Raw genomic sequence first — 22461 nt, 5'->3', positions numbered from 1 at the left:
CTTGATGGTTGCACTACAAGATACATTCAACCGTTTTAATAATTAAAACCAAATTACACATGTTGTGTATTACGGTTCTGGACCAATTCGAGGAACAAAAACAATAGCAGAAACTTTATATTTTTAATGTTCTGCCAAGATAATTTTTTCTTTAAAACAACAGCAACAACTTTATTTATTTTGTTAAGTTGGTCTTTGACATCAACTTCATCAATGTTTGACAGTTAGGCTAACCCGTAAGAGAAATAATGCTGGAAAAAGCTTACTCCAGTTAGGTTGATGTGTGCAGTACCTATTTATTAACTGTGGTGTTAGCAATAGACTTTTTATAACATCTGAAACATACATATTGTTATGTCACACAGAATAGGGTTGCCAAGTACCTGAGCAATAAGGGACACCTTGTTGGCAGGGCCGGCCGACCCAATTGCCTTCACCCCTCCTGGTGTGGTGATATATATATATATATATATATATATATATATATATATTGTGCCTTTTTTGTGTGTGAAACAATTTTTAAACTATTTGATGCATACTTTTGTTTCTAAATACAGTGCATCCAGAAATTCACAGTGCTTCACTTTTTCCACATTTTGTTCCATTACAGCCTTATTCCAAAATGGATGAAATTTTTTTTTTTTCCCTCAAACTTCTACACACAATACCCCATAATGAAAATGTGAATAAAATTTTGAGATTTTTCCTAATTTATTAATATAATAATAAGGTACATAAGTACAGTGGTCCCTCGTTTATTGTGGGAGTTACGTTCTAAAAATAACCCGCAATAGGCGGAATCCACGAAGTAGTCAGCTTTATTTTTTACAATTATTATAGATGTTTTAAGGCTGTAAAACCCCTCACTACACACTATGCACTTTTCTCAAACAGGCATTAACATTTTCTCAGTTTTCTCTCATGTATAAACACTCTCAAAGTTCAAAACTTAGTAGAAAAATAAGACGAACCTGTTTTCAGGCCCAAACATTTGTTTGAGAAATAAAAATAGAACGTTTTCCTATAAATAATTATGATGGCTTTTAGAACTAATGAATTTAATTTTAACGATCAACCTACGAGGTTGGACACGTAAGAAATTATTAATAGTGACTGACCAGTATTTCACAGTTCCTTTGATCGCACCTCTTCGTCCTGGCGCCGCTCCGCTGTCGTGTCTTTTTCCACTGAGTGACACCTCGGTGCAGGTGTCTTTTTCCGAGTGAAGAACACAGTTATGGGTAGTTGTTGGCGCTCTTTTTTCTTCTGGGCGAGAAGATTCTTATAAACAGACACGCACAACACAATTTGCGTGCTCTCCCTTTGCGGTGCCGCGACTGGCCTGCTTGATGAGGACGCAGAACACAGTGCGCTGTAAAAAAAAAAAAAAAAAAGCATGCAAATTGGACTAAAAAATCTGCAAAACTGCGAGACCGCGAAAGGTGACCCGCGTTATAGCGAGGGACCACTGTATTCACAGCCTTTGCCTTGAAGCTCAAAACTGAGCTCAGGTGCATCCTGTTTCCACAGATCATCCTTGAGATGTTTCTAAAGCTCAATTGGAATCCAACTGGGGTAAATTCAGTAGATTGGACATGATTTGGAAAGGCACACACCTGTCTACATACAAGGTCCCACAGTTGACAGTGCATGTCAGAGCACAAACCAAGCATGAATTAAATTGCAAAAAATGAAAAAAAAAACTTTTTTCATGTCATCATAGCGTGAATTTTGAGGGGAAAAATGGATTTACTCCATTTTGGTATAAGGCTGTAACAACAAAATTTAGAAAAAGTGAAGCACTGTGAATACTTTCCAGATGCACTGTACAGGACAATTCCTTTTTTCATGGAATGGTTGGAAACCCTACACAGCCTTACATAGAATGTTACAAACTGGTATATCATTTGATTCTAACCAGTTTTGGGGATGATAATTTTAAAGTATTAACCAAAGCTGGAATTGTTAAAACACCTACTCAAAATGCTCCCACTGGGAAAAAAAGTTTGAATCTTATTTAACACATGAAAACAGCACATGGTGTCAATAAGCAAGCCTTATGACATGTTGCATCACTTAAAATAAATTAAAATAACAAAGCCAAAATAATTAAATTAATAGGTATGGGCATCCTTTAGTATAAATCAACCAAATAAACACGTCTATGGATGGATACATAAACATTACCAAGTAACAGAATATGCCTTGAAGAGTTTTTACATCAATCACTACAAAATACAAACATTATAGTACTATATGCCAAATCTGTCTGGAGTAGCCAGTTTTCAAAAAACTGAATAACTATGCAGGAAGATGAGTTGTGAGGGAAGCCATCAAAACACCCACTACAATACAGATGGAGTTATAAGTTTCTGTGGCTGGGATTGGAGAAAGTGAGCAAAGTGCAATGTTTGCATGTCGCATCACCTCCTACAGCTTCACCGTAGAGTGAAGCAGAAGGACACTGTTGCAAGAAAACTGATCAAATCTAGGCTTGAGTCTTCCATGTGCCTTCTGTCAAACTGGAGCTGTTGTGTCACCTATTTAAGAAAATCATTTTCTGTTTCACTCCTCTCTGAAGCTGTGTAGCTGTAATCAACCAACCATGAACCATGGCTGTAAAAGTGATAATATAGTTGTGTTCACTCACAGTCATTCCTATTTAAATTGCTTAAAATATTTTGCACAAACTAAACAATAATCAAAAGAGAGTACTGCACTCAGAGGATTGTTTGCTAACAGTCTTTTGAAATTGGGGTTAAAAAAAGTGAACTTACCCTTTATTCAAACCTACAGTGTGAATGTTTTTGTGTTGGTTAGTTTTGTGGATCAAGTTTTGTTTAGTTTTTTTTTTTTTCCCATTGTGAACATGATGGCTCATCTTAAATGTCAAAACTACAATCCGTCAAAAAATAAATTAATCTCACACACACAAACACACACAGCTTGATTTGCGCGTACGCGTTTTGAGGGAGAAGACTCTTGCCTCCATCGTGTTGAGTCAGCTGGCTGTTGTGTAACCTTCACTTGGATTCCTGGGCACTCTGGCATTATAGGTAATGAGATCGCAGATTCATTAGCCAAAGAGTACCCTCTGAAGAATAAAGTTGATGTTAATATCCCTTTGGGAAAGGTTGATTGTTTTAGTATTTTTAAAGAGTTGAGTGATCAGAAGTGGCAAAGCATTGGGAGAGTGAGTCGGTAGGGAGGCACTACTTTATGTGTCAGCCTTCGATTAAAAATAAGAGACTCCTCTCCTCATCCTGTCGTAAGGATCAAGTCAAATTGATTAGATTGAGACTGGGGCATTGTGGGTTGGCAGCATATTTAAAAGTGATTGGAAAACATCCAGATGGGTTGTGTCAGTGTGGTCAGTTGGAAAGTGTTCATCATGTTTTAATGTGCTGTCCTATGTATTCTAGTGATAGGCGGAAATTGTTTAAAGATTTGTCAGACTGTGGATTGACTGTGTTTTCTTTTAGGTCAATTTTTTTCTGAGAGCAGTTACTCGCATTTAGTGGACAAAGCTGTGATTAAGTTCCTCCATTCCACCAACCTCTATTTGAGTCTCTAAAGTATTTAACTGTTACCTGTGGGGGGCAGCATGATGCTACGCCAGCGTATAGCTTGCCGGAATCTATTAGAAGAAGAAGAAGAAGAAGGAAAAAAAAAAAAAAAACAGGGGAGAAAACAGCTCCTGATTGGTCGACTGACACTGCGCAGTAACTTTGTTGTTTTGACTCGACAAGGTAAGATGTTGAAGAAAAACAGCTCTATGGGAAAACGTAGCGAACTTGTTTGCTCGGTATGCGTTGTAAAATTTAAATCCTCCAGGGCGACAGAGGAAAAGAAAGATGAGGATTTATTTATTTCACAGATGAAATAAAACAAACGCGTGCACTTCCTGGTTTGCAGAAAAGTGATCAAGCAGAAATATGAAGCGCACGAGACCACCGGAAGCACAGCAGCGCTCCAAGGTAAACACAACGGAACGCATTTCTACACAAAATCTGTGTAAGTGTTTTTATCCACGCTGAAACACTGACAACGTGTCAAAAATTTCTGTCTGAGATAACAAAGTACGGCATGGGGGGGGATAGTGTACAAACAGCTTATATTTTGTGGCACTAAAGTGAAGTTATTTCCTACTGACCCAATTATGGATTTCCGAGGAATTGGAAAAAGTTCCTTTGCTTTTGAAAATTTTAAATAGCTCATAATTCAGAAACAATAAATCCTATTGTCTTAGAACTCACCAAATTAAAAGGACATATAAAGTGCAACGGAGAACAGAATATTTACAGAGGAATCTTTCAAATTTGGCACAAATACTCCTGAGACATTACTTATTCCATACAGCAGACATTACTCTTGAAAACAAAGGTTGGGCACTTGAACAGGCAGCCAGGTAAGGGTCAACTGAAGAATTACACAGAGGTCAAAATAAAAGATGCTTCAATTATACTGATCATACCACGTTATTTGTCTGATCATAAACATTTCAAAAAGGTATAGTTTCAACTGTCTATAACTGAATGTTATGGAGTTGTGGGGTAATAACAGCAAGAATGGTGACAGGTCAATTTCACTTTGTACAGGGGTCAAAAGTTAAAGTTGCTCCAGTTTGGTAAAAAGTGGTTCAGGTTTTTGGTTGAACTATTGGGATTAATAAATGGAACAGTTTTGACTGTGATGAATGCTTGGTCTGCAAAGTAAAAGTAAAGGTCAAACAATGTCGACATCCATTGGATACTATGACATACGTAACATGATAACTAAGCATGGCACATGGTGCAAACAATTCCTTTTTAAAACCCTGTTAACTCAACAAATAATTTGCATCACTTTTTACCAAAATTAGTGACTTTAACGTTTGACCCCTCTACAAACTGAAATTCATCTTTGTTACCATTCTTGCTGTTATTACCCCATAACATCATAGCATTCAGTCACAGATAGTATACAAATATTGAATGTTTATGAGTTCAATGGTATGAATATTTCATGAGGTGAAAGCTGGAACGTACCATTCAACTCAGCTTCACCTCGTTGAATGGTACGTTCCAGCTTTCATGGAATTAAATATTTGTTCCATTGAAAATATATAAAAACATTTTTTTTTTTATATATAATGACTAAAATAGATCCTTGTCATTTGATATTATATTCATTTCTAAACAACAGAAAAGGGACTTACATTTGGTGTGTCACTGATGCTTTGACATCAACAAATTTTACACCGGATGCCCTTCCTGACGCAACTCCACATTACATGGAGAAATGTGGTAGGGGTGGGATTCGAACCGGGAACCTTCCGCACTGAAACCAAGTGCATTAACCACTTGGCCACCACCCCTACCAACAATAGGAGTTCAAAAATAATTCTGATTATGTAGTTCGTGATGCTGTGCATCGACTTCGTGTACTGCCAAAAAAAAAGGGAACCAAATTGCATGCTAAATGCAATGCAACGCAGCGCAAATGGGACGAATAATCCATGTCACATGACATACAAAGCACCAATCAAATGACAAATAAATGTAATAAATGGACTGCATTTATATAACACTTTTCCATCTGCATCAGACGCTCAAAGCACTTTACAGTAATACCTCACATTCATTCAGGGTGCTGCCATACAAGGCGCTCACAACACACCAGGAGCAACTAGGGGATTAAGGACCTTTGACCAAGGGCCGTAGTGATTTTCGGTCAGGCTGGGACTTGAACCAAGGATCCTCAGGTCTCAAGCCCATCACTTATCCACTAGACCACCACCTCCCCCAAATGATAAGGATCCACTCAGCATTATATAATCCAAACTATTCTTTTGGAATCTTTGTGCTCAGAAAATAATGCGGTTATAATTTTCAATATGATGGAGCATTTTAAAATTTTTGACCCCGTGTAAGTATTCAATTGACTCTTACCGGCTGCCTATTGAAAAACTCAAGTAGACAAATTTTTTTTTTTCTTTTTTTTCAAACGAGTAATCTCTGAGGCGTAATGTGTGCAATTTTGGTTCTTTGTTTCCAGAAATGACATGATTGTACAGTTACCTGCTCCACTATAATGAGAAAGAGCTCAATACTTTGGTGACTTTGATGGCAAACCACAAGACAAAAAGCTGTTTTATTTTCCCTGTGTAGTATACCACAGACATGTCTCCCACCTGCAGGATATTGTATGACAGGCTTGTCCATACAACCCCCAGCAGAAAGGATTTTATATGAATTTATACCTGAAAGAAAGCAAGGTACGCAGTGGACTGGCGTGTATTAAAGTTTCTGCATAGAAATGGAGAAAATTATCAAAATGAGCCATTGTTTTCTGATGGTTTAATTGCAGTTTAAGAATGTGAGGAAACAGTAACCATTTTTTTCCCCAAAAAAGACTAAAATCAGGTCCTGCATTTACTTATGACCCAAGCCAGGTTCATGTCAGATTTGGGGAGCATGTACGATGTGTGCACATTACCACAATCCACCACATTGTTTGTCTGTAGTTTTTAATCCCCCTGGTTCATAATGCCCACTACCCCATAAACCAAAAAAACTACAATATTTAAGACATTTTAGTGGTCATAGTCTTTATATATATTATGTATTAATATATTTATGAAGTTTAAAATCAATGTTTCATCCTTGGGCTTGGGACGAGTAATTGTTTTAATGAACAATCAACATTGTGGACATAAAATCTGATCCCTATCTGGCATGCAAAGTATGATTTTAAAAATAATGTTGTCTAACTTTATTTTTGCTGATAACATCCAACTGAAATAGTTTCTCAGATTGGTGCAAATGTGGCCATTTTATGAACCAAATCCTACAAACTATCACATCACTTGCATTGTAAATGAATTTTTGGTCAGGTAAACTGTAATATAAAACTTTTCAACAGCTATTTAATGATAAATGAACTCCTGAAAATTGTTTATCAAACAAACATTCCCTACTTTATCTGATTCCAAATTCCTCATATGTGAGGTTTTACTGCGTTTCATAGTTTTGTGCCTGTCTAATGTAAATATGATTTTGGTTTGGAACACGTTTAGAGAAGAAAGTGAACACACCGTTGATGTTATTTATAATTGACCATTGTTTTGGACTCAATAAATGAGAGTCAACTCTGTGCTTAACGTGTGCTACGTTTTTCAGGGTTCCATGTTGTGGAGCAGGGAATTTGATCACGAGTCCATCAATAGGAGGTGCAGCCACGGTTCTGTCTCCTCCACCTAGGTACTCCCCGTTACAGAGGATGTCTCTCCTGAATGACGTAGTCTACTCTATAAGATATTGTTTATGACCACAATATAATTGGTGACCACTTTAGAATGTGAAATGGCCAAGCGAGAGAATGCAGAGTCCATCCCAACCATCCAAGTCCTACAAACCCAGGGTTGGAGTGAAATTCCACATATCACGGTAAGAATTGAAAGGGCACCAGCGAGCATTCATTTGATCACAAACTGAACTATCAACTAAGTATGATGACAAAATATACTGTCTTATGTTGCTGCAGGTTTATACCAGATGAGCGTTCCTTCAAACAAAGATACAAGCCTGGTTTTGGAAACCAGAAGAGCCACCACTTTACCCATCGGACATACTTTCCAAAGAGAGATTTCTTCCAGCATAAAAAGCCACAGCTTCCACCGAGGGAGTGGAAGAGGAAGCAGTATGAGGCGAAAGAGAGCACGGATTCTGTTTCTCCTCCAAAACAAAACAGCAGTAAGTTTTTAAGATGGAGAATTACAAAAATGTCACTGATAGTGTTTATATATAAAACAGCAAACAAATACAAAGTGGGAAAGAACTGAAAGCCCTCTGACTACATTTTGGCCTTGTTCACATTAACACTCAAAATTGGATTTTTAGCATATCCAGATTGTATCTAGCTTGATTCATTTGTTTATTTGGCAATCTGGGCAATGCAAAACCACATGAGATCCGATTTTTCTCAAGTGGATTCAAACCACATAGGGAGGTGGTTTGAAATGCGAGTCAAATTGCTTTTTTGCTTTACTGTTTGTCTGTTTCCTCTCGGTTACTCAAATAGGATTTCAAAGTGTTCTCTAGATCACTCACAGCGTGACACGAACAACAATGACATAGTCCCCAAGAGACGGCAGATAATTCGAGGGTCCTTAACTGTGGCTCCCGTTATTGTCCTTATTCTAAATAAGACCATATTTAGATGATGACGTTTAAACGAGTCCATTCATATTCATGTTGATATGTTACAGAGCAGAGTCTGATTAATGGCTTATGGCCACATTATGGCCCCTTTTCCTTATGTGTTGCAAACATGGCATCAGATAAGTGCCAAAACCAGTCTCGTGTCAAACATGCATTCAGGCATATTATATTATTTCACACATGTAGATATTAACTGCGTGTGCACAAATTATCTCTGTGCGCGCGCAATCAGAGGAAACTCCTCCTCGAACGAGTAAAAAGGTGCTGTGAGCGAGGACCAGCATGCCCCCACCCTCTCGCAGTTGATTTCTGCTCACGCGCAGCTGATATCTGCTCTCTCACTTGAAACTTGGAGGAGGGAACAAGGGATTGGTACCAGCTCTGCTGTGATTGGTTGTTTCTGAAGAGCGAGGTTTGATTGACAGCCCATGCACAGTTAATATCTACACGTGTGAAATAAAATAATACACTTGAATGCATGTTTTACCCGAGACTGGTTTTGGCACCGATCTGACGCCATACAAACAGCTGTGAAAACTCCAGTAGGTTGTCATAGTTTGATTGAGGTGTTTACATGTCTAAACTGCACTTCAAAAACACCCCACCAAAGATCGAAATACTCCATCTTAAATGAGATTTTTGCTTTCTCAGAGTATGACTTTATTGGGGTAAATAATCACAAAATGCAGTTTACACGGCAGTGTCTTACTCAGAGTATCATTTTAATTTAGCTAATAGTGGAATATTGCTGTCCACAAAAACATCCACTGCCGTCAGATAATTTACACAGGTACTGTGAGTACAGTCTTGTAATGCGCAGATGAAAGGTGCACGGTGGCCTCGTGTTCACTCTCTTCTCTCAATTTTATCACCACATTTACTTCATCTCTTTGAAAGTATACAAATAACCCATTTTGCCAGTTTAACTGTCAGTTTGGTAATTTATTAAGCAATGCTGCCCAACAGTCAGTGATCTCAGCCTCTTCAATGTAAATGTGTGGTGCTGTTTCCTGTCAGTGTGATGGATGCTGTTTGACAAAAGGTGTTTTATATTCGTACAACCCCTGGCAAAAATTATGGAATCACCGGCCTCGGAGGATGTTCATTCAGTTGTTTAATTTTGTAGAAAAAAAGCAGATCACAGACATGACACAAAACTGAAGTCATTTCAAATGGCAACTTTCTGACTTTAAGAAACACTATAAGAAATCAGGAAAAAAAAATTGTGGCAGTCAGTAACGGTTACTTTTTTAGACCAAGCAGAGGGAAAAAAATATGGAATCACTCAATTCTGAGGAAAAAATTATGGAATCACCCTGTAAATTTTCATCCCCAAAACTAACACCTGCATCAAATCAGATCTGCTCGTTAGTCTGCATCTAAAAAGGAGTGATCACACCTTGGAGAGCTGTTGCACCAAGTGGACTGACATGAATCATGGCTCCAACACGAGAGATGTCAATTGAAACAAAGGAGAGGATTATTAAACTCTTAAAAGAGGGTAAATCATCACGCAATGTTGCAAAAGATGTTGGTTGTTCACAGTCAGCTGTGTCTAAACTCTGGACCAAATACAAACAACATGGGAAGGTTGTTAAAGGCAAACATACTGGTAGACCAAGGAAGACATCAAAGCGTCAAGACAGAAAACTTAAAGCAATGTGTCTCAAAAATCGAAAATGTACCACAAAACAAATGAGGAACGAATGGGAGGAAACTGGAGTCAACGTCTGTGACCGAACTGTAAGAAACCGCCTAAAGGAAATGGGATTTACATACAGAAAAGCTAAACGAAAGCCATCATTAACACCTAAACAGAAAAAAAAAACAAGGTTACAATGGGCTAAGGAAAAGCAATCGTGGACTGTGGATGACTGGATGAAAGTCATATTCAGTGATGAATCTCTGCATTGGGCAAGGTGATGATGCTGGAACTTTTGTTTGGTGCCGTTCCAATGAGATTTATAAAGATGACTGCCTGAAGAGAACATGTAAATTTCCACAGTCATTGATGATATGGGGCTGCATGTCAGGTAAAGGCACTGGGGAGATGGCTGTCATTACATCATCAATAAATGCACAAGTTTACGTTGATATTTTGGACACTTTTCTTATCCCATCAATTGAAAGGATGTTTGGGGATGATGAAATCATTTTTCAAGATGATAATGCATCATAGAGCAAAAACTGTGAAAACATTCCTTGCAAAAAGACACATAGGGTCAATGTCATGGCCTGCAAATAGTCCGGATCTTAATCCAATTGAAAATCTTTGGTGGAAGTTGAAGAAAATGGTCCATGACAAGGCTCCAACCTGCAAAGCTGATCTGGCAACATCAATCAGAGAAAGTTGGAGCCAGATTGATGAAGAGTACTGTTTGTTACTCATTAAGTCCATGCCTCAGAGACTGCAAGCTGTTATAAAAGCCAGAGGTGTGCAACAAAATACTACTGATGTGTTGGAGCGTTCTTTTGTTTTTCATGATTCCATAATTTTTTCCTCAGAATTGAGTGATTCCATATTTTTTTTTTCCCTCTGCTTGGTCTAAAAAAGTAACCGTTACTGACTGCCACAATTATTTTTCCTGATTTCTTATAGTGTTTCTTAAAGCCAGAAAGTTGCCATTTGAAATGACTTTAGTTTTGTGTCATGTCTGTGATCTGCTTTTTTCTACAAAATTAAACAAGTGAATGAACATCCTCCGAGGCCGGTGATTCCATAATTTGTGCCAGGGGTTGTATGTATTTTTCATTTTATTTTGTTGGTATGTTGATCATTTCTGTGACAATGCTTGTGAGTCAGCAGAAGTACTCCAGACATTCAAAAATGTTTTGTGCGTCACTGTGGCTTGAGGTGTGTGTCCAAAAAAAAAAAAAAAAAAAAATATATATATATATATATATATATATATATATATATATATATATATATATATATATATATATATATATATATATATATAAATTTATTGTTATTTAAGATCCATTTTCATACCCAAGTTCCAGATGGCTGGAATAAACCCATTTAGTCTTCGCCGTTGATGGCACATAGCGTTCCACGATGTAGTGGTGCACATGCATGCTTGTTTTCATCATTCTCAGGTGGGACTTGGCAAAGGTATCTCTGAGCGTGGTACTGTAAAGCAGTGGGAGTGAGGCTGTACCTTTCCTGCTAGTATTTACTGCATGTGTTGCCTTTGTGCACTTCATAAGCTGGCCTTTGGGTGTCAGTATAAGCAAGGAGAGGCACAGCAGTCTCATGCACACCTTGATATGGCAAACATTTTGGTCAGCGTTTGGTCATCATGGTATCTGGTGTTTGGCAATCGTACTCCTAATGTAACATTCATTGTTACGTGCTTTTTACTAGGATTTATGGATTGAAAACAATGAACTGATGTCAGTCCCACACCATCATGCAGCACATCCCTCAGTTCTCACGTGAAAGTTACAGGTATATTTATAAACTACTTGAGAATGATGTCACTGTGCGTGGTAAGAGCCTGCTGCTGGAATAACAGGAGAGGTTTAAAGTCTGTGATGTTGCCGGTCTATCAGTGTTTTAGTGATCTCCAGAGTCCATGTCTGAAGCAGTATGTCTTGTTTTGAACAAATGCGTGGTGGGTACTGTATTTTATTTATTTGTTGATTTATTTATTTTACTCTCCTCTCTCACTCAGCCACTGTATGTGTGTGCACACTGCAGCACTGTGGAGGTGTGTGTTTGTGTGAGAGTGTGGACCAGTTTTTTTTTTTTTTTTTTTTCCCCCCCTCTCTCTCTCTCTCTCTCTTTTGGTGCCTGAGTGATGGTGTGATGATGGTGACTCATCACTGATTTGTGTATATGTGAAGGACTAAGACTAATCAGCAGTATATAAGCAACCATAACAAAGTCTCATATAGAAACAATGAGCTCCCACAACAAAAATTTATTCCTTACGTAGCACCAGGCTTAGTTCCTAATAAAGCAACAGTTAGTTCTGACAGGAGATTGAAGTGGGGTGGTGGTGGGGGGAGGGGGGTGTGATTAAGAGGCTTGAAAGAGGAGTAGTAGTTTAAAGATCCAGGGAGACGTAGCGCAGTTAATAGATCATTGCAACATGCGAAAGCACATATTAATTTTTACTTTGACCTTGTGGTTTGTCTGTTTTCCAGCAGCTAGACCTTTCCAATCAAGTTCTGCTTCCAGCAGAGATGAGGACAAACACTTCACTGTGAGTTCACAAACCAAAATACCTGCTTTGCTGTGAAACACTTTTATTAAAGGCCACTGATGTTATGATGATTTGTTTTTTTCCGTTGTTCTTCCTTCAGTTGTACATAATTTGACATTTTGTTCACACATAGCTAAAGAAACATTCTGGTGTGGGGGGTGTTTTCTCCTGTATATGTAGCAGTAGTAGATAATGTTTAAATTAATTTGTTTATGCAGGGCAGGATGGTGGCTTAGGGGTTAGCACTGTTGGCTCACAGCGAGGAGGTCATGGGCTTGATTCCCACCTGTGGCCTTTCTGTGTGGAGTTTGTATGTTCTCCCCATGTTCACGTGGGTTCCTTCCAGGTGCTCCCGTGTTGCCGACCAAACGGTCCCCCCTAAAAATCGGTTCCCCCGGCTTCACTGCACATGCATCATTTCAGAGTGTCAGCAGCGATTCACAGATTATCACCTGGTTACTGCTTAAAATTGCACTCCAGTCATCATCTATCTCAGTAACAGATATCTGTACAACAATCCTTTCAACATAAATTCAGCATTATTTCATAATAAAACACAGGGGAGTGATCAGACCATGACAGCAGCACATCTGAGTCTGACTCTTTACACCCAAAGTGATCAAAGGGAATAATGTGATTATTAACCATCAGATGACTCTTAAATCATTCTGAAGTAATTTTTAAGCAATAATGAGGCCATTTTAAGCAGAAATAAGGCGATAAATGGCGAATTGCTGCTGACTCTCTGAAATGACGCATGCGCAGTGAAGGCAGGTGCAGACCAATTTTTAGGGGGGACTGTTCGGTCGGCGACACTGGCTTTCTCCCAATTCCAAAGACATGCAGTTGAGGTGAATTGAAAACTTGAAATTGTCTGTAGGTGTGTGTGAGTGTGTTTGTCTATATGTGACCCTGCGACATGCTGGTGTCCTGTCCAGGGTATACCCCACCTCACGCCCTATGACTGCTGGCATAGGCTCCAGCTCCCCACGACCTGAGATTGGGTAATCGGTTGAAGGTGTGTGTGTATGTGTTTGTCATGTATCAGAGGTAGACAAATGTTGTTTTTCCCCTTAGACACGAGCTCAGCAGAGACAGACTAGCTGTAATGCAAAGGCACAGATGGAGAGTGAAAATAAATGACTGCATAAATTTCTTGGCTGACCTAATGCAAGCAGCAGTGAAAGTGAAAAGCATGTAATGAACTGACAGCTACTTTCTGATGGGGCAGTAATATTCAAATCAATGCTGTCATGAATGTGACCACTAGGGATGTGAATCATTCAACAACTCACGATTCAATACGATTAGATTCAGAATCGATTTTCGATTCAAAGAGCTCTGAGAAATAGTTATATTAATGTTTAAGAAAATGTAGCTTTACAAGGTTAATCAAGTGATTCTAGATGCTAAGCTACAGCCACTGAACTCTGCTGCGCACGAGTGGTTGAAGCACGCCGGACCACCCTCCCCCCCTCGCGGGGAAGCTATAGTATGGAAGCTGTTGCCTGACAAACGGTACACGCAGCGAGTAAGCAAGAAAATGTTTAAAAAAATGCTTTTTAAAAATTGATTCTTGGACATTTTGGATCGATTCAGAATCGTAATAAGAATCGCGATTCGGACGTGAATCGATTTTTCCCCGACACCCCTAGTGTCCACAGGTGGCAAAAAGATTTTAAAGTTACAATCCCTGATTAACAGGGTTAAAGGGGTGGGGGTGGGGTAGAGGAGGTACATTAAATAGCAAACATGATTTGTGTATGGCGTGGAGTGAGGGCTGTCCTTTTACGAGACTGGTCACAGGTCTGTAGTTTTTATATCTCCAGAATTTATATGTTGATTTATTTAGAATATCAAATCGAAATCAAATCAATTTTATTTATATAGTGCCAAATCACAACAAACAGTTGCCCCAAGGCGCTTTATATTGTAAGGCAAAAGCCATACAATAATTACAGAAAAACCCCAACGGTCAAAACGACCCCCTGTGAGCAAGCACATGGCGACAGTGGGAAGGAAAAACTCCCTTTTAACAGGAAGAAACCTCCAGCAGAACCAGGCTCAGGGAGGGGCAGTCTTCTGCTGGGACTGGTTGGGGCTCAGGGGAGAGGATCAGGAAAAAGACATGCTGTGGAAGAGAGCAGAGATTAATCACTAATGATTAAATGCAGAGTGGTGCATACAGAGCAAAAAGAGAAAGAAACACTCAGTGCATCATGGGAACCCCCCAGCAGTCTAAGTCTATAGCAGCATAACTAAGGGATGGTTCAGGGTCACCTGATCCAGCCCTAACTATAAGCTTTAGCAAAAAGGAAAGTTTTAAGCCTAATCTTAAAAGTAGAGAGGGTGTCTGTCTCCCTGATCCGAATTAGGAGCTGGTTCCACAGGAGAGGAGCCTGAAAGCTGAAGGCTCTGCCTCCCATTCTACTCTTAAAAACCCTAGGAACTACAAGTAAACCTGCAGTCTGAGAGCGAAGCGCTCTATTGGGGTGATATGGTACTATGTGGTCCCTAAGATAAGATGGGACCTGATTATTCAAAACCTTATAAGTAAGAAGAAGAATTTTAAATTCTATTCTAGAATTAACAGGAGGCCAATATGGGTGAAATATGCTCTCTCCTTCTAGTCCCCGTCAGTACTCTAGCTGCAGCATTTTGAATTAACTGAATAGGTCTCACTAATGTGGCTACGATTGTGTGCTTAGGAAAGTAAGTATTGAAGTGTATCAGGTCCATCACTTGCCGAAGTACTGCTGTAATTGATCAAACTCTGTCTTTATAAGTTAAGTCATTATGTAATTTAAAAGGCTTTTGATAAATTTAGAGATCATTGTCAGGTTTGATTTGACTTTTATAGCCTTCTCCTGTATAAATTGCTGGTTAAGTTCATGTTGTCACTGTCGACATGGGACCTGGATCATGTTGATGTCATTGTCAAGCAGACTGCAACACTGCACGTCTGACATGACACTGAAGTTCTTGTGTTTGCTTTGGATAATTTGTTCTAAATGACATGTGAACTTATTTCAGTGTGTAGCTTATTTAATGCTAACCCAGTGTTGGGGGGCTTGGAGTCTGTTGTGGAGTTTTGGACATGTTCAAAACCTCCATCATTGTGCCGCTGCAGTTCATGTCACCTGAAACAGAAGATGTCCCGTATACTTTTACGGTGCTTGGCCACCAACCGTTCATAAAGTACAAAGTACAAATAGTTATACGAGCGAAGCGACACGCAGCGGCATGAAGCTCACTCATGGTACACTGAGCCACAAACAGGAAGTGCCAAATTTTGAGTCCACAGTGAAACAGGAAATGTCAAATGTCAAACACTTCCTGGATTGACAAACGAGACCTCATGGAATCTCATGGGAACTCGGTGGCAAGTTCACACTGAAACAGGAAGTGCCAAATTTTGAGTCCACAGTAAAACAGGAAATGTCAAATGTTGAACACTTCCTGGCATGGGTGGAGCTAAAGCAGAGGCCAGGGTTGCACTGGACTCCCCTGAAATCTGATTGGACACAGATGATTGAAATGTCACAGCACTGCACGTCTGGTTGAAAAGAGCTGCATTTTGAAATCGGTGACACATATTGACTGGTAGATCCTCTTGTATTGTAGTTGGCACTCCACCTTAGTAGAAGAAGAAAAATATTTGACTAAGATTTTAAACTGAAAAGGTTGTCTGAACCACAGACTCCAAATGACACCAAAGTTATATTGGTGAGTAAACGACCATATTTCATGCCAGAAATGAGGTCCAGGTTGTTAAAATGCTATAATATAACAAGCAGGCAGCTGTTGATTCATGAGATATAACGTTAAGTCACTCAGGCTGAAACAAATACAGGTAATTTACTCCTCCTCTGTTCTGTATAAAACCTGTGTAACCTCTTAATTTTGCTCTCTGAAGGACTTATTTTTAAATAACCTCTTAATTTTGCTGTCTGAGTGACACACCAGTGACACAACTTCAGATAAATAAATCTAAATTCATCTTCCTTAACTCAAACTGAAAGCAGATCTTTACGACTTGATATAAATTAATTAAAAATATAAAATCCAGCTTCCTGACGAAGTGGTGCAAAGGAGGATTTTCTTAAAAAGAAGACCTGATAGTTCAGCTACAATTTGCCAGAAAGTACATCTGAGATGCAAGCCTAGATTTGATGTTTTGGTGAAAGAAAACATCGCATTGCTTCGTAATTTATGTAAATAAAGTCCAAGACATTCAGTGACTTGGACATGTTCATGTTTCCATCTCCTGACTTTCTGAAGAGAACTGGCAATAAAGCTGATTATTATTTACAGGTTTTATCAAGTTTAAGAGATTTGTTTTCAGTTTGAGTTTGAGGAAGATAATTTTAGAAATTTTTATTCTTTATATTTTTTGTATTTCTTGTATTTGAAATGGCATAAACAAAATACAATGTGTGAAATACCAAGTGTCCCAATACTTTTGGAGGGCACAGTATCCTAACCTTATGAGTGCAAAATGAATGTGGTATTATTACTGTTTACGAATCTTTAATTTTCACTGTTGCTGCACTTTGTGTGAAATCATAGTCATATCGTATATCATATTGAGATACGATAATTTGGCAATATTGTACAGCCCTACTGTCAATTAGCAGAAATGTTTGAATAATAAATTACATCTACATTAAAAAAAAAAAATGCTTAAAGCAGCAGGGGGTTAAGAGGGCTGTAATTAGGGGGTTCTGGGGGGGAAAGCCCTCCAGAAGCTGAAGGTTTTTAGGAAGTTGACTTTGGTTTGAGCGGTAGTCTGTACGACAGACTGCCTGGGCTTATGTTTTGGCAAAGCTCCAAAACTTGTAACAGTGTCAAAAAGATAAATAATTACCCGGGAAAACGGACGGAGAGGGAACACCCTAAACTTAAAAATCTGCATGATGGCACAACGACATTGTGCCATTGCTGTGTCGGCAAAATTCCATGTGACACACGAACATCCGACACCGCTCACTTGACACTTGTTGAATGGCCACATGGCCATTCGCACTGTCAGCACAAAAACATATATACAACACTACCTACATACACAGTTATGAGGTCTGTTAGAAAAGTATCTGACTTTTTTTTTTTTTTTTGCAAAAACCTGATGGATTTGAATCATGTGTGCTTGCATGAGCCAACCTTGAACCTTCGTGCGCATGCGTGAATTTTTTCACGCCTGTCGATTGCGTCATTTGCTGGCAAGCAGCATTTGTGTGAGGTTGTGTGTAGTGCTCTCGGCGGATTTTCATTGCAAGGAAAATGACGGAATGACTGGAGCAGCGCTACTGCATCAAATTTTGCCAGAAACTGGGCGACAGCAGGGTGGAAACCATTCGGATTATTCAGATGGCTTTCGGTGACGATGCTATGGGCATCACACAGATTAAGGAGCGGTACAACCGGTTTAAAGACGTCCGCACAATGGAGGAAAGTGAGCCACGCTCTGGTCGGCCATCAACATGCTGAAATGACCAGGTCATTTCCAAAGTGAACGCTGTGGTGATGCGGGACCGTCGTGTGACTATCCGAGAAATTGCAGAATAGGTGGACATCAGCACTTTTTCGGCACATTCCACTGTGACAGAAGATTTGGTCATGAAAACAGTGGCAGCGAAATCATGCCGAAGCTGCTAATGGTGGCGCAAAGGACATGCTGGACTCCGAAAAATGATGCCCACCTGTTCTGCAATTTCTCGGATAGTCACATGACTGAAAAGCCACTGAAAGCCGTCTGAATCTTCTGAATGGTTTCCACCTGGCTGTCGCCCAGTTTCTGGCAACATTTGATGCAGTAGCGCTGCTCCAGTCGTTACGTTATTTTCCTTGCAATGAAAATCCGCCGAGAGCACTACACACTACCTCACACAAATGCTGCTTGCCAGCAACTGACGCAATCGACAGGCGTGAAAAATTTCACACGTGCACGAAGGTTCAAGGTTGGCTCATGCAAGCACACGTGATTCAAATCCATCAGGTTTTTGCAAAAAAAAAAAAAGTCAGATACTTTTCTAACAGACCTTGTACATAACAAATAATAAAAAAAAGAATGATTGCATAACACAGAAACCAAGTGACACGTTGGTGTGTGCACTGAACTGACAGGGGGCGTGGCCGCTGACAGCAGCAGCTGTTGCGATCTCTGGTTCTGGACGTCCCAGCTAGGTAACACGTACCGTGTTTTGATGGACATGACCTTACAACTGTCCACTGTGAGGCGTGTGTGTCTGCTTACTGTCCTCAAGTGGACATACATAAAAACATATATTGCTGTTGCGAATGGCTGCAGCGAGCGAGGGCACGGCACGCACATTGACAGGCTGTCCCAGGTGAAACGGACCGTCAGATCATAACATGCAGCGGATGGTCTGAATGTCACATCATCCACGTGAGCTCTGTTCCACATGATGTGGTGTCTGTCCTGTGGCGTACAGTCCACAGGACACGCGTATCGAGCTGGACATGCCAGGCCAGCAGATGTGGACATGATAAGAGCGCACTGCTTTGTTCATGTCATGTCATGACTGTACCTCTGTGACCATACATACAGTAGTGTTCAGAATAATAGTAGTGCTATGTGACTAAAAATATTAATCCAGGTTTTGAGTATATTTCTTGTTGTTACATGGAAAGCAAGATGCCAGTAGATTAAGTAGATTCTCACAAATCCAAAAAGACCAAGTATTCATGATATGCACACTCTTAAGGCTATGAAATTGTACTATTAGTAAAAAAAAAAAGGTAGAAAAGGGGGTGTTCACAATAATAGTAGCATCTGCTATTGATGCTACAAACTCAAAACTATTATGTTCAAACTGCTTTTTTAGCAATCCTGTGAATCACTAAACTAGTATTTAATTGTATAACCTCAGTTTTTCATGATTTCTTCACATCTGCGAGGCATGGAGGCATGTGGCACTTTTCAGCTGTTATTCCACTCCACGATTCTTTAACAACATTCCACAATTCATTCACATTTCTTGGTTTTGCTTCAGAAACAGCTTTTTTTGATGTCACCCCACAAGTTCTTAATTGGATTTAGGTCCGGGGATTGGGCAGGCCACTCCAAAACATTAATTTTGTTGGTTTGGAACCAAGATTTTGCTGGTTTACTAGTGTGCTTGGAGTCAGTCTTGTTGAAACACCCATTTCACAACAGCAACAGTGAAAATGCGCCACTGAGCATTGTATTTGGCTCTCAGTGTAGATTCTTTTTGGGGGTTTTTTTTCTTTCTATGTAGGATATGCTTTCAACTTTTCCTGCTTCTGTGGATTGTGCATCTAAAACCTTGTTTGTTTAGCACACTTCATTAGTGTGAGTTAAATAATAGCCTCTATATTATGCAGCAACGTTTTTGGTGCAGTTAGAATAAGAGGAAAAAAGTATTTCATTCATAGCTCCATAATGTCAAAAGGTATGAAATGGTGATGAATCATAAAAATAATTTCTTACCACTGAAGTAATGTTTAATCAAAATATGCAGGACTCATTTTTGTTAGTGCTTTACTTATTTTTACAATGCACGTGAAGTGGGAAATAATAGATGCGTCACAATAAGTAATACGCCAGCTGACATGCGGAATCATCATGTGTTTCACACCTTTGGCCATCATCTGTGTTTACACTCCTTTTTTTTTTTTCTTTTTTTTTTGGGCCAGCTGTCTTCTTTCTACACTCCGTCTCTTTGTGTTGTTTTTGCAGCCTCCTCAGTATGACAGGAACCCAAGTAGAGAGAGAGATGATAAGAAGATTAAAAGCAAAGATAAGGAACCAAATAGAGGCCGAGAGGTTGCTTTAACTGCAAGCCAAATGGCAGCACGAGACAGAGCCATCCAACAGAAGAGGAAAGAGATAGATGAGGTAAAAGTGTCACCACACACGTGTGTCCACCTTAGGAGAAAGGATGGTGACAAATAACCATGCTGGAGGAGAGATGAGAAGTTAGGCCAGAAATGTCATGGGTGGAAAGCAGCTGGAGATTGACACAAGAAGAAATAGAAGCCTGACATAAATTTTGATAAGCTGCAGCTGAATAACTGTGTGCTACTGTGGCTGTAGTACGAGCTCTCCATATTGCTGTAGTTGCAAGATTGTAAATCCATTGCCGTCTTAGCCACCTCATTTTTTTCTTTTTCCCTTTAAACTGTTGCGGCCCATTTTATGTGCAGTGACATGTATACGCACGTCTTTCAGGTGTACTATCGGGAATGTGCAACATTTGGTCTGGTGGTGAAGATGCTGATAGAAAAGGACCCGTCGCTGGACCGTCCAATCCAGTCATCATTGCAGAAGAACCTCAGGGACATTGGCACACGCTGCGTGAAAGCCATGGAGAAATTTATAGAAGACTATGACTCCGGAGAGACTACTCATTAATCGGATTCAGGCATGTCTGCCTACTGAGCCCGTTGTTGCTGGGGTGAATGTGAAGAGAAAGCAACCTGGGAAATTGGTACTTCTAAATGTAATATGATTAACACACTCAACAGAGTGCATGCCTCCACCAAGACCAGTCTGCAGGATTTGGACCGGGAACAAATTGCTGGAGATTTTTCCCATTTTTGCTGTCTCGTGTATTATCCAGTTTGTGTTTTTCTTAAATTAAGACAGTAGGTTTTTAATTATGCACAATCAAAGGCCTGGGGTTAAAGTGATAATTAAAACAGGGATCTGCTTGTGATTTATCAAATTTTAATTGGTTTGTACTCTTAATAACAATATCCAATAAGTTTATCGTGTTTTTTTGTTTTTGTTTTTTTGTTTTAAAGTATTATTATAGGCGGCTAACAAAGTCCTCTTTGTCAAAGGTTAAATGTACTGTATTTATGTCATGTGGCCTAAAAGTGTAATTCGTGTAACGTGTATGGCAACATATTTTGAATGATTATGACCTTTTTAAAAATAAACTTTTTATCAAGTGATTTATGTCTTGAATCCATGAACAAGAAAAAGCTGTGATAGCAGATCTCCTGTAACAGCTTATGAGGTCATTGTGGTTTAGTTTGGGTTTATGTGATGAGATGAATAAACTCATACATGAGGATGATCACAAACATTTCCAGAATGGTAACATATTTGACCAAAGTCCCTACAACATTGAATGTTGTCCAGCATTTAACTTGGGTAGCAAAAAGATTCTTGATTTTTTTTTGTTTTGTTTTGTTGTTTGTTTGTTTTCTTGCAGTGCTTTGCATCTGGCTGGTGCACTGAAGGAAATTATGGATAATCAATGCAGTGATTTGGACATGATGTGCATCCTGTCCAACTTAGCAGTGCATCAGCTCTACTGTATGTTGGAAAAAAAAAAATCAGTTTGGTTTTACCAGTTCAGTCAATAGAATTCAAATACAACAAAATGATTTCCAACATGGCTTAAGTAATTGCTTCCTTATGACAGCCTCCAGAGAGAGTAAGGTGTGGTATGCCAGTGTGACGGAGGCCAGCAGGAGTAACTCTGCATGTTGTAGTCAGTAAACCTCACTCCCCAACAGCTAATGGCACTCTGGCCACAGGGTTTTAGCCTAGATAGAGTGTCCACCTCCCAAGCCAGAGATTGTGAGTTTGCGTCCCCAGGGGAGTGAGTGGGATGAGTCAACACAACGCAGTCGAGAGAGTACAAGCCGCTACACTATGTCAATGGTGAGAACTTTCGCTGTAGGCTTTTTTACCGCTGGCTTCAGTGGTGACTTACAGTACCAGTGAAGTCAAACAGCTATACAACATTCTTCAAAGATCAATTGAGACCACAAATTGAGTTTCATCTACTGTGCATGGTATATGTGTCAGTGTGATGTTGCAGTAAGTTGCAGAAAAAATTATGCTAAACTTTTATCCCGAAGAAGGAAGATTGAGAAGCTTGTTGGCGACCATGGCTGAGTGCAGACACTGCAGCTGTGTTTGCATTGACGAAACTTTCAGTTATGGCCGCTCCCAATGTCTACAAGTGCTTTCAGCATTTTCAGCCAATATGCAATGTTCTTGTGAGTCTCCCTGTGAAAACAAGTAATGATGGCCAGCAGGACTCTGC

General features: G+C 39.5%; 1 protein-coding gene across 4 annotated transcripts; it reads left to right on the top strand.

The window, feature by feature from the left end:
- Positions 1-3682: 3682 nt before the first annotated feature.
- LOC117512573 (periphilin-1) lies at positions 3683-21351 on the top strand. 4 transcript variants are annotated; one of them, XM_034172705.1, is made up of 8 exons: positions 3691-3749; positions 3916-3977; positions 7161-7241; positions 7336-7427; positions 7525-7733; positions 12357-12415; positions 20136-20294; positions 20628-21351. In XM_034172705.1, the coding sequence occupies exons 4-8, from the start codon at positions 7360-7362 to the stop codon at positions 20808-20810; spliced, it is 678 nt and encodes a 225-aa protein (XP_034028596.1). In that variant the 5' UTR covers positions 3691-3749; positions 3916-3977; positions 7161-7241; positions 7336-7359; the 3' UTR covers positions 20811-21351. The 4 variants fall into 4 exon arrangements, with proteins under 4 accessions (XP_034028592.1, XP_034028596.1, XP_034028593.1 ...); XM_034172701.1 differs by lacking the exon at positions 7161-7241 and having other exon boundaries at positions 3683-3749; positions 3878-3977; XM_034172702.1 differs by lacking the exon at positions 7161-7241 and having other exon boundaries at positions 3731-3749.
- The last annotated feature ends 1110 nt before the right edge of the window (positions 21352-22461 follow it).

Source organism: Thalassophryne amazonica, chromosome 6, assembly GCF_902500255.1.
Source record: "Thalassophryne amazonica chromosome 6, fThaAma1.1, whole genome shotgun sequence".
Classification (NCBI taxonomy): domain Eukaryota; kingdom Metazoa; phylum Chordata; class Actinopteri; order Batrachoidiformes; family Batrachoididae; genus Thalassophryne; species Thalassophryne amazonica.
The sequence above is the reverse complement of the archived record's forward strand: the minus strand, read 5'-3'. Positions and strand labels throughout refer to the sequence as shown.

Excerpts from the sequence above, each read along its gene's own strand:
- LOC117512573 (XM_034172701.1), top strand. The coding sequence starts at position 3,936 with ATGAAGCGCACGAGACCACCGGAAGCACAGCAGCGCTCCAAG. Across the intron at positions 3,978-7,335 it reads AAGCACAGCAGCGCTCCAAG|AATGTGAAATGGCCAAGCGA; the intron begins GTAAACACAACG and ends TGACCACTTTAG. Across the intron at positions 7,428-7,524 it reads GTGAAATTCCACATATCACG|GTTTATACCAGATGAGCGTT; the intron begins GTAAGAATTGAA and ends ATGTTGCTGCAG.